Source organism: Heterodontus francisci, chromosome 38, assembly GCF_036365525.1.
Source record: "Heterodontus francisci isolate sHetFra1 chromosome 38, sHetFra1.hap1, whole genome shotgun sequence".
Classification (NCBI taxonomy): domain Eukaryota; kingdom Metazoa; phylum Chordata; class Chondrichthyes; order Heterodontiformes; family Heterodontidae; genus Heterodontus; species Heterodontus francisci.
In genome coordinates, this window is record NC_090408.1 from 45,257,576 (window position 1) to 45,274,797 (window position 17,222).

General features: G+C 42.3%; 1 protein-coding gene across 6 annotated transcripts in view; it reads right to left on the reverse strand.

The window, feature by feature from the left end:
* The window catches only part of trpm7 (transient receptor potential cation channel, subfamily M, member 7), a 208,811-nt gene that overhangs the window by 72,564 nt on the left and 119,025 nt on the right, over positions 1-17,222 (reverse strand). For all 6 annotated transcript variants that reach the window (XM_068018326.1, XM_068018322.1, XM_068018325.1 and 3 more), the window contains 4 exons: positions 15,049-15,192; positions 13,044-13,172; positions 11,794-12,045; positions 7,280-7,454 (listed from right to left, as the gene is read on the reverse strand). In XM_068018326.1, the coding sequence (XP_067874427.1) occupies positions 7,280-7,454; positions 11,794-12,045; positions 13,044-13,172; positions 15,049-15,192 (700 nt within the window). The remainder of the gene's footprint in view (positions 1-7,279; positions 7,455-11,793; positions 12,046-13,043; positions 13,173-15,048; positions 15,193-17,222) is intronic.

Sequence of the window (17,222 nt, forward strand, 5' to 3'; positions counted from 1 at the left end):
CAGCAGATTACTTGATTGACACCCCTTTGTTATGTGAGGCAAGGGAGGAGATTGCAGGGGCTCTGACACAAATTTTCAAATCCCCTCTGGCCACAGGAGAGGTACCAGAGGACTGGAGGACAGCGAATGTGGCACCATTATTCAAGAAGGGTAGCAGGGATAAGCCAGATAATTACAGGCCAGTGAGTCTAACATCAGTGGTTGGGAAACTATTGGAAAAAATTCTGAGGGACAGGATTAATCTCCACTTGGACAGGCAGGGATTAATCAAGGATAGTCAGCATTGCTTTGTCGGGGGAGATCATGTCTAACTAACTTGATTGAATTTTTCAAGGCGGTGACTAGATGTGTAGATGAGGGTAAAGCAGTTGATGTAGTCTACATGGACTTCAGTAAGGCTTTTGATAAGTTCCCGCATGGGAGACTGGTCAAGAAGGTAAGAGCCTATGGGATCCAAAATTGGCTCAGTGGCAGGAGACAGAGGGTAATGGTTGAGGGTTGTTTTTGTGATTGGAAGCCTGTGACCAGCAGCATATCGCAGTGATCGGTGCTGGGACCCTTGCTGTTTGTAGTGCACATTAATGATTTAGATGTGAATATAGGAGGCATGATCAGTAAGTTCGCAGATGACATGAAAATTGGTGGTGTTGCAAATGGTGAGAAGGAAAGCCTTAGATTACAGGATTATATAGATGGGCTGGTAAGATGGGCAGAGCAGTGGCAAATGGAATTTAATCCTGAGAAGTGTGAGGGGGTGATGCATTTTGGGAGGACTAACAAGGCACATGAATATACAATGGATGGTAGGACCCTAGGAAGTACAGAGGGTAGAAGGACCTTGGTATACTTGTCCATAGATCACTGAAGGCAGCAGCACATATAGATAAGGTGGTTAGGAAGGCATATGGGATACCTATATTCTATGCCTCGGCTAATAAAGGCAAGGGCAGGGAGGCTGTGATGAAGTCGTATAAAACGCTAGTTCGGCCACAGCTGGAGTATTGTGTACAGTTCTGGGCACCACACTATAGGAAGGATGTGACTGCAGTGGAGAGGGTGCAGAGGAGATTCACCAGAATGTTGCCTGGGCTGGAGCATTTCAGCTATGAAGAGAGACTGATAGGCTAGGATTGTTTTCCTTGGAGTAGAGAAGGCTGAGGGGGGATCTGATTGAGGTATACAAAATTATGAGGGACATCGATAGGGTAGAAAGGAAGAAACATTTTGCCTTAGCGGAGGTGTCAATAACCAGGAGGCATAGATTTAAGTTAAGGGGCAGGAACCCTCACAACATTTTAGTAGTATTTAGATGAGCACTTGAAATGCCATAGCAAACAAGGCCACGGGCCAAGTGCTGGGAAATGGGATTGGAATAGATCAGCTTGATGGCCGACACGGATCCGGTGGTTCGAAGTGCCTGTTTCTGTGCTGTATAACTATGACTCTATGACTCCTGATCGCCGGAAGAACCACCGGTTGTGTCACATCAATATGCTAAAGCAATATTATCGCAGGGAGGAGGATAAGCCAGTACAGGTAGGTCAGGTAATCGGGACTCTTCAAAAGGAAAAGGATAGTGAGGATGAGGCAGAAGCAGGCCTAGGAAATTCTCAGTTGAACCTCCAACTATCAGATTAGCAAATATAAAATGGCTCGGAAAATTAGACATTATGCTTTTGCACTTAGAGGCAAAACGTAAAACACAGAAAATAGCAGGAGTAGGCCATTCGGCCCTTCGAGCCTGCTCCGCCATTCATTATGATCATGGCTGATCATCCAACTCAGTAACCTGTTTCCACTTTCGTCTCATATCCTTGGATCCATTTCGCTCCAAGTGCTATATCTAACTCCTTCTTGAACACATACAATGTTTTGGCTTCAACTGCTTTCTGTGGTAGCGAATTCCACAGGCTCACCACTCTCTGGGCGAAGAAATTTCTCCTCATCTCAGTCCTGAAAGGTTTATCCCGCATCCTTAGACTATGACCCCTGCTTCTGGACTCCCCCACCATCGGGAACATCTTTCCTGCATCTACCCTGCCAAGTCCTGTTAGAATTTTATAGGTTTCTATGAGATCCCCCCTCACTCTTCTGAACTCCAGCGAATATAATCCTAACTGACTCAATCTCTCTTCATATGTCAGTCCCACTATCCCAGGAATCAGTCTGGTAAACCTTCGCTGCACTCCCTCTATAGCAAAAACATCCTTCCTCAGATAAGGAGACCAAAACTGCACACAATATTCCAGGTGTGGCCTCACCAAGGCCTTGTATAATTGCAGCAAGACATCCCTGCTCCTGTACTCGAATCCTCTCACTATGAAGGCCAACATACCATTTGCCTTTTTTACTGCCTGTTGCACCTGTATACTTACCTTCAGCGACTGGTGTACGAGAACACCCAGATCTTGCTGCATATTTTCCCCTCTCTCAGTTTATAGTCGTTCAGATAATAATCTGCTTTTCTGTTTTTGCTACCAAAGTGGATAACCTCACATTTATCCACATTATACTGCATCTGCCTTGCATTAGCCCACTCACTCAACTTGTCCAAATCACCCTGAAGCTTCTCTGCATCCTCCTCACAACTCACCCTCCCACCCAGTTTTGTATCATCTGCAAATTTAGAGATATTACATATAATTCCCTCATCTAAATCATTAATAAATATTGTGAATAGCTGGGGTCCTAGAACTGATCCCTGCCGGACCCCACTAGTCACTGCCTGCCATTCGGAAAAAGACCCATTTATCCCTACTCTTTGTTTCCTGTCCGCCAACCAATTTTCTATCCATCGCAATACACTATCCCCAATCCCATGTGCTTTAACTTTACACGCTAATCTCTTATGTGGGACTTTGTCAAAAAGCCTTCTGAAAGTACAAATAAACCACATCCACTGGCTCCCCCTCATCAGCTCTACTAGTTACATCCTCGAACTGTTCCCGAGTCTACAGAATCTTAGATGACCACCAATGCATCCACTATTTCCAGGGCCACTTCCTTACGTACTCTCAGATGCATACCATCAGGCCCTGGGGATTTATCGACCTTCAATTCCATCAATTTCCCCATCACCATTTCTCTACTAATACTGAATCCTTACAGTTCCCCTCTCTCACTAAGCCATGTGTTCCCCAACATTTCTGGTATGATATCTGTGTCCTCCTTTGTGAAGACCTAACCAGGCTTTTCACAACGTTTAAAAGAGTTTGTAGGGATAAGCCAGGACGTACAACCTTAGCTACACACAATAGGGGGAACCGTTGCTTTAAACCACATCCTTGCTGCTTAGGTCCAAACAGACAGGCTCAAGTGGAAGCAGAAGTCCAATGCATGCTGAAGGGCAGCTTAGTTGAACCTAGTCAGGACATTTGCAGGTGGTCTTGATGCCTAAACCTGGTGGGTCGGCTCAAGCATGCATAGACTATAGAAAAGTCACTGCAGTAACCAAGGCAGACTCCTACCCAAATTCTCATTTAAAAGACTGTATGGACAGAGTGGGCAACACCATGTATCTTAATGAGACAAATGTGTTGGAGGGATACAGTCAAATTCATTTGACACCCCAAGATAAGGAAAAATCGGCTTCTGTTATACCGGATGGGGTTTTCCAGTATCAAGTGATGCCACGCAGGTTAAGGGGTATTCGAGAAACTTCTCAGAATAGTGAACCCAGCAGTGGCCAGTGTTCCTAGCTGTGCAGTTCACCTGGCTGAGGTGATGGACAATAGGAACACTTGGAAGGAAAACATGAAACAACTGGGAGACTATGTTTGGAAGGTGGAAATAGGCTAATTGGGACAACCTTTGTAAAATTTAAAGCCAAAAATGTTTTGATGGAACTTATTGCTGTAATCTTATCATTTTAGAGAATTGTATTTCTGGGAAAAATAATGATATCGCCAAGGCTTTGTCATGGATTTAACCATGTTAACTTTTATAGATAGCGATGGTATAAAGAAAATGCTGTAAATTATTAGTGGAGTGAATGGTGTGTAAATGCGGGGAAAAAGTGTTAGTTTTTTTCAATTTCTCTTTTTTGCATTGTAATGAAATGCATTTTGGGATGGGCGTTTCATTTCGCCTGTGGGGGCAGGGGGAAGGGAGGTGTCACGGTCCTGTGTTTTTTTTTGTGTCTCCTCGGAAATATTGCGGTGTGCCTTTAAGACTGTAAAAAATAATCAGTACATCTTCAAGGCAGAAGGTTCCGGAGGCTCAGTGAGCCAGAGTGCATTCTGGTTGCCAAGCAACAGCCACAGAAAGAGAGGACACGAGATTCAATGTTGCAGTTTTGACTCTGAAAATTAGCTGAGCAGCAGACAGAGCTCTAAGACAATTTAAACTGAAGGAAGAAAAGCTGTGTTATTTCTCTCTCAAAATTCTACAAAGCTTCAAGCCAAATTAATTCCATGAAAAAAATAAGAAAAAGCTTTTTCTTTCACAACAAATTGATATCTGCTGTGTTCATTGCTGGAAGAAAAAAGTTTAATACGACAACAGTCGAACTACTGAACCCCTATCTTTGGAAGGGCCTTCTGTTTTCATCAGACCTTGGAAGACTGCAAGTGAACTTTGTGTTGTATTGGAAGACCATTCATCAGGAATGTAATTTGCAAAGATTTTATTTTTTTCGGTCAGCTAATTTAAAACAGAGTATATGTATGCAAATGCAGGTGATAGATTTTTAAATGAGAAGTTATAAGGTCTTTAGATATTGGTTTATCTTGCTAGGGTTTAAGATTTTAGTTTTTTTTTTAAATAGTTAATTTGTTGATATCTAAAAGTACCTGGTTTGGTTTGCTTTGTTTGGGGGTTATTAGATTGTTCAATTTGACTGCTTTTTTCTTCGATTTGGAAAGCTTAAAGAAATATGATGTGACCTACGGAGTGACAGGACTGAATTGACAATGCGTTGCTCCCACCACGGATCAGAATCATATATACTGATTGGGGGCTTTGTCCTGAGTGGTTGTAACACCTGGATGGAGTGGATGTGAAGGGCCTATTTACCTTTAGAGAGAGGTCAGTGACTAGGGGACATAGATTTAAAATCATTGGTAGAAACATTAGAGGGGAGATGAGGAAAGGGTTTTTTCACCCAGAGTGTGGTGGGGGTCTGCAACACACTGCCTGAAATGGTAGTAGAGAGTGCAGAAAAGATTCATGAGAATGAAGTTCCTCATCCCTGGAACCATTTATGCAAATAGATTGGAGACGTTGGGACTGCTTTCCTTGGAGAACAGAAGGCTGAGAGAAGATCAAAGAACAGTACAGCACAGGAACAGGCCATTCGGTCCTCCAAGTCTGCGCCGATCTTGATGCCTGCCTAAACTAAAACCTTCTGCACTTCCGGGGTCCGTATCCCTCTATTCCCATCTTATTCATGCATTTGTCAAGATGCCTCTTAAACGTCTCTATGGTATCTGCTTCCACCACCTCCTCCGGCAACAGGTTCCAGGCACTCACCACCCTCTATGCAAAGAACTTGCCTCGCACATCCCCTCTAAAATTTGCCCCTCTCACCTTAAACATACGTCCCCTAGTAACTGACTCTTCCACCCTGGGAAAAAGCTTCTGACTATCCACTCTGTCCATGCCGCTCATAACTTTGTAAACCTCTATCATGTCACCTCTCCACCTCCATCGTTCCAGTGAAAACAATCCGAGTTTATCCAACCTCTCCTAATAGCTAATGCCCTCCAGACCAGGCAACATCCTGGTAATCCTCTTCTGTACCCTCTCCAAAGCCTCCACATCCTTCTGGTAGTGTGGCGACCAGAATTGCACACAATATTCTAAGTGTGGCCTAACTAAAGTTCTGTACAGCTGCAGCATGACTTGCCGATTTTTATACTCTATGCCCCGACCAATTAAGGCAAGCATGCCGTATGCCTTCTTGACTACCTTATCCACCTGCGTTGCCACTTTCAGTGACCTGTGGACCTGTATGCCCAGATCTCTCTGCCTGTCAATACTCCTAAGGGTTCTGCCATTTACTGTCTACTTCCCACCTGCATTAGACCTTCCAAAATGCATTACCTCACATTTGTCCGGATTAAACGCCATCTGCCATTTCTCCGCCCAAGTCTCCAACCGATCTATATCCTGCTGTATCCTCTGACAATCCTCATCACTGTCCGCAACTCCACCAACCTTTGTGTCGTCCGCAAACTTACTAATCAGACCAGCTACATTTTCCTCCAAATCATTTATATATACTACAAACAGCAAAAGTCCCAGCACTGATCCCTGCGGAACACTACTAGTCACATCCCTCCATTCAGAAAAACACCCTTCCACTGCTACCCTCTGTCTTCTATGACAGAGCCAGTTCTGTATCCATCTTGCCAGCTCCCCTCTGATCCCATGTGACTTCACCTTTTGTATCAGTCTGCCATGAGGGGCCTTGTCAAAGGCTTTACTCAGGTCCATATAGATAACATCCACTGCCCTTCCTTCATCAATCATCTTTGTCACTTCCTCAAAAAACTCAATCAAATTAGTGAGACACGACCTCCCCTTCACAAAACCATGCTGCCTCTCACTAATAAGTTTGTTCGTTTCCAAATGGGAGTAAATCCTGTCCCGAAGAATCCTCTCTAATAATTTCCCCAACACTGACGTAAGGCTCACCGGCCTATAATTTCCTGGATTATCCTTGCTACCCTTCTTAAACAAAGGAACAACATTGGCTATTCTCCAGTCCTCTGAGACCTCACCTTGATAGAGGTATTCAAAATCATGAGGAGTCTGGACAGAGCAGATAGGGAGAAACTGTCCCCACTCGTGAAAATATAGAAAATGGGAGGGCACAGATTTAAAGGTAATTGGCAGAAGCAGCAATGGTGATGAGGAAAAACTTTTCCATGCAGCGAGTGGTTAAGGTTTGGAATGCACTCCAGAGAGTGCGGTGGAGGCAGGTTCAAATGAGGCATTCAAAAAGGAATTAGATAGCTACTTGAAAAGGAAGAATGTACAGGGTTATGGGGAGAAGGCAGGGGAATGGCACTAAGTTAATTGCTCACTCGGAGAACCAGTGCAGACATGATGGGATGAATGGCCTCCTTTTGTGCTGCAACAATTCTGTGATTCTGTGAAGATATAAAAGTAGACCACATTTGGCACTATCCGCAGTATCAAAATTATTTTCATGGGCCTAGTCTCCGTAGAACTTTTCAAGCTAAGTTACACTATGCTGAGTGGAGAATATGGAATGAAGGCTGAGCTAATACTTGAACCTTTTCAGATATTCAGACATTTGTAAAAGGTTACTTACGATCAATTTCATATGCGTATACTTCACCATATATCATCCAGTAAGGCTGAAAGACTATATCTTTTGCTAGCTCCCAGGATGGAATCTCCTGTGGGTAAAGAATTGCTTTCCTCGGAACTCCGAAGCTCAGTAAGACCACTGCCATAATAACCACAATGTAAAACATGTTTGCCACCTATAATTCAAGAGGTAAAACAAAATTCAAACTTCTCAAATATCTGGGCTAAAAATAAGGTAATTTGTGTCATTGCATTGAAAAAACCCTGAGCAATACCAATAGAAAGCTAAAAATGCACGCATTACAAAATTCTTTTATGGGAAATCCATTTCATCAACTCAGATTTTTGTTTGAATGAAAACTTTTCTCCTGCCCTTTTTGACATCCTTGCACCAAGAAACTCCCAGGACTTCCTTCAGCGTTATTCTCCAACTAGCAGCTGCAGGTGTAACTCTGCTCCAATTTTTCCTGTCCATTACCTGGCCTGCGGTCAATATCTTTTTATAGTGGAAAAGCTGAGGAAGATAATTTCAGCTTTCGGAAAAGATCAATGTCGCACTCCATTGTGGCAACTGCCCCACTAAATCATTTTTTAACTCAAATCAGTGTAAAGTTCAAATTTTAAAAAGGATTATGACTGAATTTCCTATCCTCTTTCCCATAGCTCAAGCATACTAAGAACATAACTCATCTGTAATACATGCAACAGACCATAAAAATGAAAGACATTAAAAACAACTAATGCAGTGCTGTTAAGTACCTTCACGTTCCTTTAAGACGTTGTGAAAATACACTCCAGTTATAGCATTAACAGAACTAGTGAAGTCTTAAAGAGTTGATATGGACCCTTTTTTGCTTTATTTCCATTATCAAAGAAATACGACAGAACACAAGAAATAGCAGGAGTAGACCATAGGAGGATAGAACAGATGAATGCATGGCTGAGGAGACCGTGCAGGAGGGAAGGCTTTAGTTTCTTGGATGAATTGAGGGTGTTGACTAGCACATGGGATGATGATATTATTGCTATCACAGAGACATGGTTGAGGGAGGGACAGGACTGGCAGCTCAATATTCCAGGGTATAGAATCTTCAGGCATGACAGGGGAGGGGATAAAAGAGGAGGTGGCATTGCACTGTTGATCAAGCAGTCAATTACTGCAGTAAGAAGGGATGATACCTTGGAAGGTTCCTCAAATGAGACCATATGGGTAGAACTTAAAAACAAAAAGGGGGCAATCACATGGCTGGGAGTGTACTACAGGCCTAAAACAGTCAGGGAGAGATAGAGAAGCAGATATGTAGGCAAATCTCAGAGAAGTGTAAAAATAATAGGGTAATAATAGTAGGGGATTTCAACTTCCCCAATATCAACTGGGGTAGTCTTAATGCAAAAGGCTTAAAGGGGGCAGAATTCTTAAAACGCATACAGGAGAGCTTTTTGAGCCAGTACGTAGAAAGTCCTAACAGAAGGGGTGGTACTGGACCCAATCCTAGGGAATGAAGCTGGACAAGTGGTAGAAGTGTCAGTGGGGGAGCATTTTGGGGATAGTGACCATAATTCTAGTAGTTAGGGAAAAGGACAAAGACGGACCGGAAATAAAGGTACTGAATTGGGGGAAGGCCGATTTCAGTATGATAAAACAGGATCTGGCCAAAGTGGACTGGGAGCAGCTACTTGTAGGAAAGTCTACATCAGACCAGTGGGAGTCAAAGAGGAAACAATGAGAGTTCAGAGCCAACATGTACCCGTTAAGGTTAAGGGTAGGACCAACAAGTCCAGGAACCCTGGACGTCGAGGGATATAGAGGAATGGATCAGAAAAAAAAAAAAGAGGCTTATGGCAGATACAGAGCGCTGAAAACAGCGGAGGCCCTAGAGAAGTATAGAAAGTGTAGGGGGGTACTTAAAGTAATTAGGAGAGTGAAGAGGGGACATGAAAAAACACTGGCAGGCAAGATAAAGGAAAATGCCAAGGTGTTTTATAAGTATATTAAGGACAAGATGATAACCAGGGAAAGAGTAGGGGGCCATTAGGGACCAAAGTGGCAATCTGTGGGTGGTGCTGGAGCACATAGGTGAGGTCTTAAATGATTACTTTCCATCTGTGTTCACTATGGAGAAGGACGATGTAGGTGTCGAGATCAGGGAGAAGAATTGTGATATACTTGAACATATCAGCATTGAAAGTGAGGAAGTATTAGCTGTTTTAGCTAGCTTAAAAATGGTTAAATCCCCAGGCCCAGATGAGATGTACCCCAGGCTGTTAGGTGAGGCAAGGGAGGAGATAGCAGGGGCTCTGACACAAATTTTCAAATCCTCTCTGGCCACAGGAGAGGTACCAGAGGGACTGGAGGACAGCGAATGTGGCACCATTATTCAAGAAGGGTAGCAGGGATAAACCAGGTAATTACAGGCCGGTGAATCTATCAGTGGTTGGGAAACTATTGGAAAAAATTCTGAGGGACAGGATTAATCAGGGATAGTCAGCATGGCTTTGTCAGGGGGAGATCATGTCTAACTAACTTGACTGAATTTTTCGAGGTGGTGACTAGATGTGTAGATGAGGGTAAAGCAGTTGATGTAGTCTACATGGACTTCAGGGAGACTTTTGATAAGGTCTCGCATGGGAGACTGGTTAAGGCGGCGAGAGCCCATGGGATCCTGGGCAATTTGGCAAATTGGATCCAAAATTGCCTTAGTTGTTTTTGCGATTGGAAGCCTGTGACCAGTGTGTACCACAGGGATCGGTGCTGGGACCCTTGCTGTTTGTAGTGTACATTAATGATTTAGACGTGAATATAGGAGGTATGAACAGCGAGTTCGCAGATGACATGAAAATTGGTGTCGTAAATAGTGAGGAGGAAAGCCTTAGATTACAGGATGATATGGATGGGCTGGTAAGATGGGCAGAGCAGTGGCAAATGGAATTTAATCCTGAGAAGTGTGAGGGGGTGATGCATTTTGGGAGGACTAACAAGGCACATGAATATACAATGGATGGTAGGACCTGAGGAAGTATCGAGGGTCAGAGGGACCTCGGTATACTTGTCCATAGATCACTGAAGGCCGCTTCACAGGTAGATTCATTCAACACGATCATGGCTGATCTTAGGAGTCAAATCCACTTTCCTGCCTGATTGCCATAGTCCTTGATTTCCTGAGACACCAAAAATCTGTCTATCCCAGCTTAAAATATATTCAAAGATGGAGCATCCAAGACCTTCTGGGGTAGAAAATTCCTAAGATTCACAATCCTTTGAGTGAAGTATTTTCTCCTCATGTCAGTCCTAAATGATTGGCCCCTTATCCTGGGATTATGCCATGTTTTAGATTCCCCAACCAGTGGAAACAGTCTTTCAGCATCTACCCTTTCCAGCCCCTTTAGAATTTTGTATGTTTCGATGAGATCGCCTCTCGCTATTCTAAACTCCAGAGAATATAGTCCCAATTTACTCAGCCTATCATAGGACAACCCCCTCATCCCAGGGACCAATCTTGGGTGGCACAGTGGTTAGCACCGCAGCCTCACAGCTCCAGGGTCCCTGGTTCGGTTCTGGGTACTGCCTGTGCGGAGTTTGCAAGTTCTCCCTGTGACCGTTTGGGTTTCCGCCGAGTGCTCCGGTTTCCTCCCACAGCCAAAGACTTGTAGGTTGATAGGTAAATTGGCCATTGTAAATTGCCCCTAGTGTAGGTAGGTGGCAGGAGAATTGTGGGGATGTGGTAGGGAATATGGGATTAATGTAGGATTAGTATAAATGGGTGGTTGTTGGTCGGCACAGACTTGGTGGGCTGAAGGGCCTGTTTCAGTGCTGTACGACTATGACTCTATTGAACCTTCTCTGTACTGCCTCCAATGCAAGTATATCCTTCCTAAATGTGGAAACCAAAACTACACAGAGTATTCCAGATGTGGTCTCACCAAAACTCTACAATTATAGCAAGACTTCCTTATTCCTGTACTCCAATCCCCTTGCACTAACAGCCAACAAGCCATTTGCCTTGCTAATTGCTTGCTGTACCTGCATGCTAACTTTTTGCATTCCTTGTATGAGCATACCCAAGTCTCAGAACAGGAAGACTTTCAACTTTTTAAAAAATATTCTGCTTTTTTATTCTTATGTCCAAACTGAATAACTTTGAGCTTCCCTACATTATACTCCATCTTCCATCTTGTTATCCACTCACTTAATCTGTCTACATTTCTTTCAGCCTGTGTCCTCCCCACAGCTTACCTTCCCACCCAGCTTTGTATTATCAGCAAACTTAGATACATTACTCTGTCTCTTCATTACGTTATTGATATAAATTGTAAATAGCTGAGGCCACCACTGATCTGTGCGACACTCCATGATTCACTGCCTGGTCAGACAGGTCTGTTAAAATCTAATACCACTTAATATGAACATCTCCTTTGGATTGTAAGAGCTCATCATGACAGGACACCTGTAATTTCATACTTGGAAGTTCAAAGAAACAAAAACAAATCACTGAAGTTTCCAACTGTTTCACTTACCATTTTACCTATCATTGTGACATAGGGCCCTGCATGCTGATTGACTGCCAGGAAATCCAGAAGTCGCACATACCAAAATATAATGTTGAGGCAATACATTATCCTCCCAGCAATCATCACTTGCCCAGTTCCAAATCTTAGTCCAAAACCAACAAAAAATAAAACAATTGCAAGTGTGTCAGTGATGTTGAAATAATCACTGAAATAGACTTTGATCTTCTGATTTATCTTTCCAGCTTCTGACATGAAGATCTAAACACAAACAAATTTTTTTTTTTTTAAAAACTATATAATCCCCATTGACAAGCCAAAAAAATAATAGATTACATTTCAAAACTATAAATTCAACGGAAGACTTCTATCACATGCAAAATTACCCATTAACTCGTGCAGAGCTTGAAATGACTAAATATTGCACTCAAGTGGTTGGGTGCTGGATGGCTGGCACAGACACGATGGGCCGAAGGGCCTATTTCTGTGCTGTATAACTATGACTCTAAGTCTAGATACATTATAGGGCAGAGCAGTGGACAAGTAGACAATAAAAGTTGGAGAAGGAATAGAGGAAAAAAAATCAAAAGTGGTACAACAAACAAGATTTTTTTAAAAAACAAACAGTACGTTGAAGGCATGCAAAGAGGTTTCGAAAGTGAGTTTTAGTGCATCGAGGAGTAATGACTGAAGGTTCAACCCCTCATGGTGATGCAGAAAAGCAGTAAGGCAGACTTGGAACAATGGCTTGAGCTCTGCATGCGAAAATTCCCCAAAAAAGGACAGGGAGAAGCAACAGAGATTTGAAATAGAAATGAGAATCTATTTCATGGGGAAATGAACTAGAAAATTTGGGAGAAAGATAAAGGTGATAGGTGTGTAGTACTTGTGTTGGGAGCGGCTTCAGGGCAGAGTTCTGGATTCACTTGAGGATTATGAATGGTGGAGGTGGGATAGTCAGCATAGGAAAAAGCAATCCAGCAGGGCAGGGCATGATCCCAAGATACAACTTTACGGTCTTAGTCACAGACTGGATATGGAGTAGAAACTGCAGTTCCGGACTTAGAAGAGTACCAGGGTGCTAAGTATCTCGTTCAGCCTATATCAGGTTAGTGAGGCTCAGGGAGCTTTTGGGAGGACTCCACAGACAAATACAGTCACCTTTACCAAACAATTTAGCAAAAATGGTACAGAACATAGTGAATTATACATAATATTACACTGTGGAAATTAAGAATTTAAAAAAAAACAATCCTCACCTCTCTAATTTTCTCAATAGCCAAGGTAAAAATGAAGGAAATCACAATCCATTCTTGCACTGATGGTAAACTCTTCATTTCTACCAGAACAACATAGGTGTACAGCATGAGAAATCCCAAATAGGCCAACTGGAAATAAAGGGAAACAATTTTTTTCTAAAATTATAACAACTGAATGTTTTGAATAGTGACAGATCCCTCAAACTAGCCCTCCATACTTCAGGCACAGCATTCCTGAAGTTATATTCATTCCTTTAAGCAGTGTCATTTTAGTCCTAGAAATAATTTTACTTTTAGTCACATCTCCCACAAAGTTTCTTAGCTTATCTTTGCAAGACACTGGGTGCTACTTTCCATTGTTAAAGAAGAGAATGCAATAATTTTGTCAAATATTTTCATCTTTAATCTTGTCAATAAAAACATTATCAATCAGCATTCCCCCTATATGAAAAGTAATTAAATGATGTTTGGTTACAATCGTAAGCCTCAGGATAGAGCAATGATCATTTGCCTCCTGGTCAACTCAATATTTCAGGAAACTTGCTTAAATGGAAGACCTAGATACTGTATCAGAGACTATTTTAAATTTAGGGATGGAGACCCAAAACAAAACATGCTTCAGAGTCCAACAAAAACCATAGTATATAAAACAATGGTTCGTCCTTAGGTGACACCCATTTTTGCAGATTCTTTTTCTTTCATGGGATGTGAGTGACACTGGCAAGGCCAACATTTGTTGCCCAACCCTAACTGCCCTTGAGAAGATGGTGTGAGCTGCTTTCTTGAAACCACTGCAGTCCATCTGGTGTAGGTACACTCAGTGCACTGTTAGGAAGGAAGTTCCAGGTTTTTGACCCAGTGACAGTGAAGGAATAGCGATACATACCCAAGTCAGGATGATGTGTGACTTGGAGGGGAACTTACAGGTGGTGGTGTTCCCGTATCTTTGCTGCCCTTGTCCTTTTAGGTGGTTTGGAAGGTTGAAGGAGGGTGGGAGAGTTGCTGTAGTGCATCTTTGTATACTGTACACACAGCTGCCATTTAGTGACGGTGGTGGAGAGTGTGAATGTTTAAGGTGGTGGATGGGTGCCAATCAAGCAATCCTATTTAGTTTTCTCAAACAACCAACAAAAATCCATAATGCGTCAATCTGCACTAACACTCTTTCATGGGCTACATACTTTTCCCAATGGAAAATGATTACATTTATTCCTTTTGTTACTTGTGTCATATTGCAATTTACTTATCTTACTTATATGTCAGTTTCTATTTCATGAATGTGTAACCCTTAAGCATCTCAACAAACTGACAACTTTGTGTCAAATAGCTCTGAATAGTTTTGCACTTTGTATTCAAAGTTTTTGAAGAGTCGGTTACCCAGAATAATTTCACATGGGACGCATGCAGTTAATGGCGATGACTTTATCTGTTGGGGCTGGATTCATACCAAAATCCTTAGGCGATGAAGCACATTTCTAACCCTTGGCACCAGCTAGCACCAAGCCCTTTTTTTTGCCACCACCTATTCTCTTGAAGCCACTTTTTCCTCAACAGCAGAAAATTGCTGGAAATACTCAGCCAGTCTGGCAGCATCTGTGCAGGGAGGAACAGAGTTAACATTTCAGGTCTGTGTCATCACAGATCTGAAACGTTAACTCTGCTTCTCTCTCTCCAAAGATGCTGCCTGACCTGCTGAGTATTGCCAGCACTTTGTTTTTAATTTCAGATTTCCAGCATCTGCAGCATTTTGCTTTTATTTTCCATAACTACTTATTTCATTCAACGGCCATGGACCCCAAAACTGATGGCTGGTTCAGCTTCCAAATCTCAAAATAACTTCCATGGAAACACAAAATAATTGAATCTATACATCAGAAATCATCACTTTCAAATTAAAAAGATGTCTGTGAAACAAGATTTAACTTTTTTTTTTAATTCCTAATTGACCTATGCTAAAAACAGGGGGAGAAGCAGCATATATCTTTTGTTCTACTGCATCACTTACTGTGTTAAACCAAAACTTTGCAATTGGTGCATGGTAGAAGGAATAGAATTTTCTAGTGAGAGGCAGCCTCCTTGGTTTAGTCAGAGCTGCATCTTCATGTTTCATCTCATGGTGGTCACAGATTCCTTCTTCTTTGAAGACCTCCTGCACAATATCGGAGAAAAAATGTTCTGGAATTATTGTACTGCTATACAAGTTGGTTCATTATATAGAGAATGTGGCGCAAGGCTTAAATCTTAACAGGAGATGTAGCGGGCATTATGAAAAATTAGGCAGATAAGAAGGGAACGCAGAACCTTTTTTGAATCAATTTCAGTCCTACAATTCACCCATTTTGTGTACTTTTTAATTCCCTATATTTTAAACTGACCAAGTGTGATCATGCAGTGCCTCCAAACATTTCCCGAATGTACAATGACATGCATAAAGTGTGACTATTGCCTCAGATTGAAAAATGGCTTCTAATGAGTTGAACTGAACAGTTCAACAACTTTTTGCATTATATGTTTAATTAGTTATGACAGGGTGCCAGGCTAGTTTTACAGAACTCTGTCTGTTGGCCTTCATAGCGAGAGTACAGGAGCAGGGATATCTTGCTGGAATTATACACACCTGGAATTTTGTGTGCAGTTTTGGTCTCCTTATCTGAGGAAGGATGTTCTTGCTATAGAGGGAGTGCAGCGAAGGTTTACCAAACTGATTCCTGGGATGGCGGGACTGACGTATGAGGAGAGATTGAGTCAGTTAAGATTATATTCGCTAGAGTTCAGAAGAGTGAGGGGGGGGGATCTCATAGAAACCTATAAAATTCTAATAGGACTGACAGGGTAGATGCAGGAAGGATGTTTCTGATGGTGGGGGAGTCCAGAACCAGGGGTCATAGTCTAAGGGTACAGTGTAAACCTTTCAGGACTGAGATGAGAAGTTTCTTCACCCAGAGAGTGGAGAGCCTGTGGAATTCGCTACCACAGAAAGCAGTTGAGGCCAAAACACACTGTTTTCAAGGAGTTAGATATAGCTCTTGGGGTGAAAGGGATCAAAAGATAGGGGGGAAAAGCAGGAACAGGTTACTGAGTTGGATGATCATAATGAATGGCGGAGCAGACTCGAAGGGCCTACTCCTGCTCCTATTTTCTGTTTCTATGTACACAGGTAGTGCAGTTGTTACTTAGACATACAACCTCCAACCAAAAAACAGATTGTAAATGTTATTAACCTCCTCACCCATCCTTTTGCATCAAAGCAGTTATACCCTTAGCCTCTGTTGATGGGAATCCACCTACACTTTCTTGCAGCACTACGCAGCTCAGAAGGCCATCAATGTTGCATAGATTTCTGTTGGAAGGCCGACCTTCCAGCAGGAGCCAAGGTATTATCTAAATAGATTTCTTTGGACGAAGACAGAGCTGTTACTAACACCCTATCTGCTACTGATGCGGACTTGCTCATCTCGCTCACCATAAAGCATCAGAGCAACTAGACACCACCTTGGCGTCAATGTCCCTAAAACCTAGTTGGCGTTTTTGACATGCTTTGCATGATAATGAGCCAACTTTCGTCAAGATTTGTTCAATACTTTTGGTTTTAAATGGCAAATGAAGTAAAACACCATTAGTTCACAGTACCTGTTTTGTCAACCATCCAGACAGAAACAACTTTATTGTTAAACGTGTTTTCCATAATTGTCCATATTATCACAAACATACAAGAAATACTTCTTACTTTTCCCTTTTCTGAATCATGCACTTTAAAAAAAAAAAGTCATATTTTCGGTTTATATTTCCTTCTCGACGTAGGCTTTTAGTGTTCTTCTACAGCATTTTCATGTTTCATCAACCTCTGCCCATCTTTTTCATCTCCATCCCTTCATGACAGACTAACTGCAAACACAATCTCATCACTATTCGAGTATCTAATTCTTAGAATGTGGAAGTCGGATGAGAGACGCTAACTTTCAAAGTCAGATCAATTTGTGGAAAAACGTACCAGTAATTGTACAAAGTTTATCAAACATACACAGATTATTCCCCCTCCACCAGCATAGCTTAGAATTACAGTTATGAATCAAAATGACCAACTGTGCAAGGAGGTATCACTGCGAGAACAGTGACCAGTACTGAATAGCAAGAGGCTGGAAGGTGCACTTCGAAGATCTTCGCAATCGCGACTCAGTC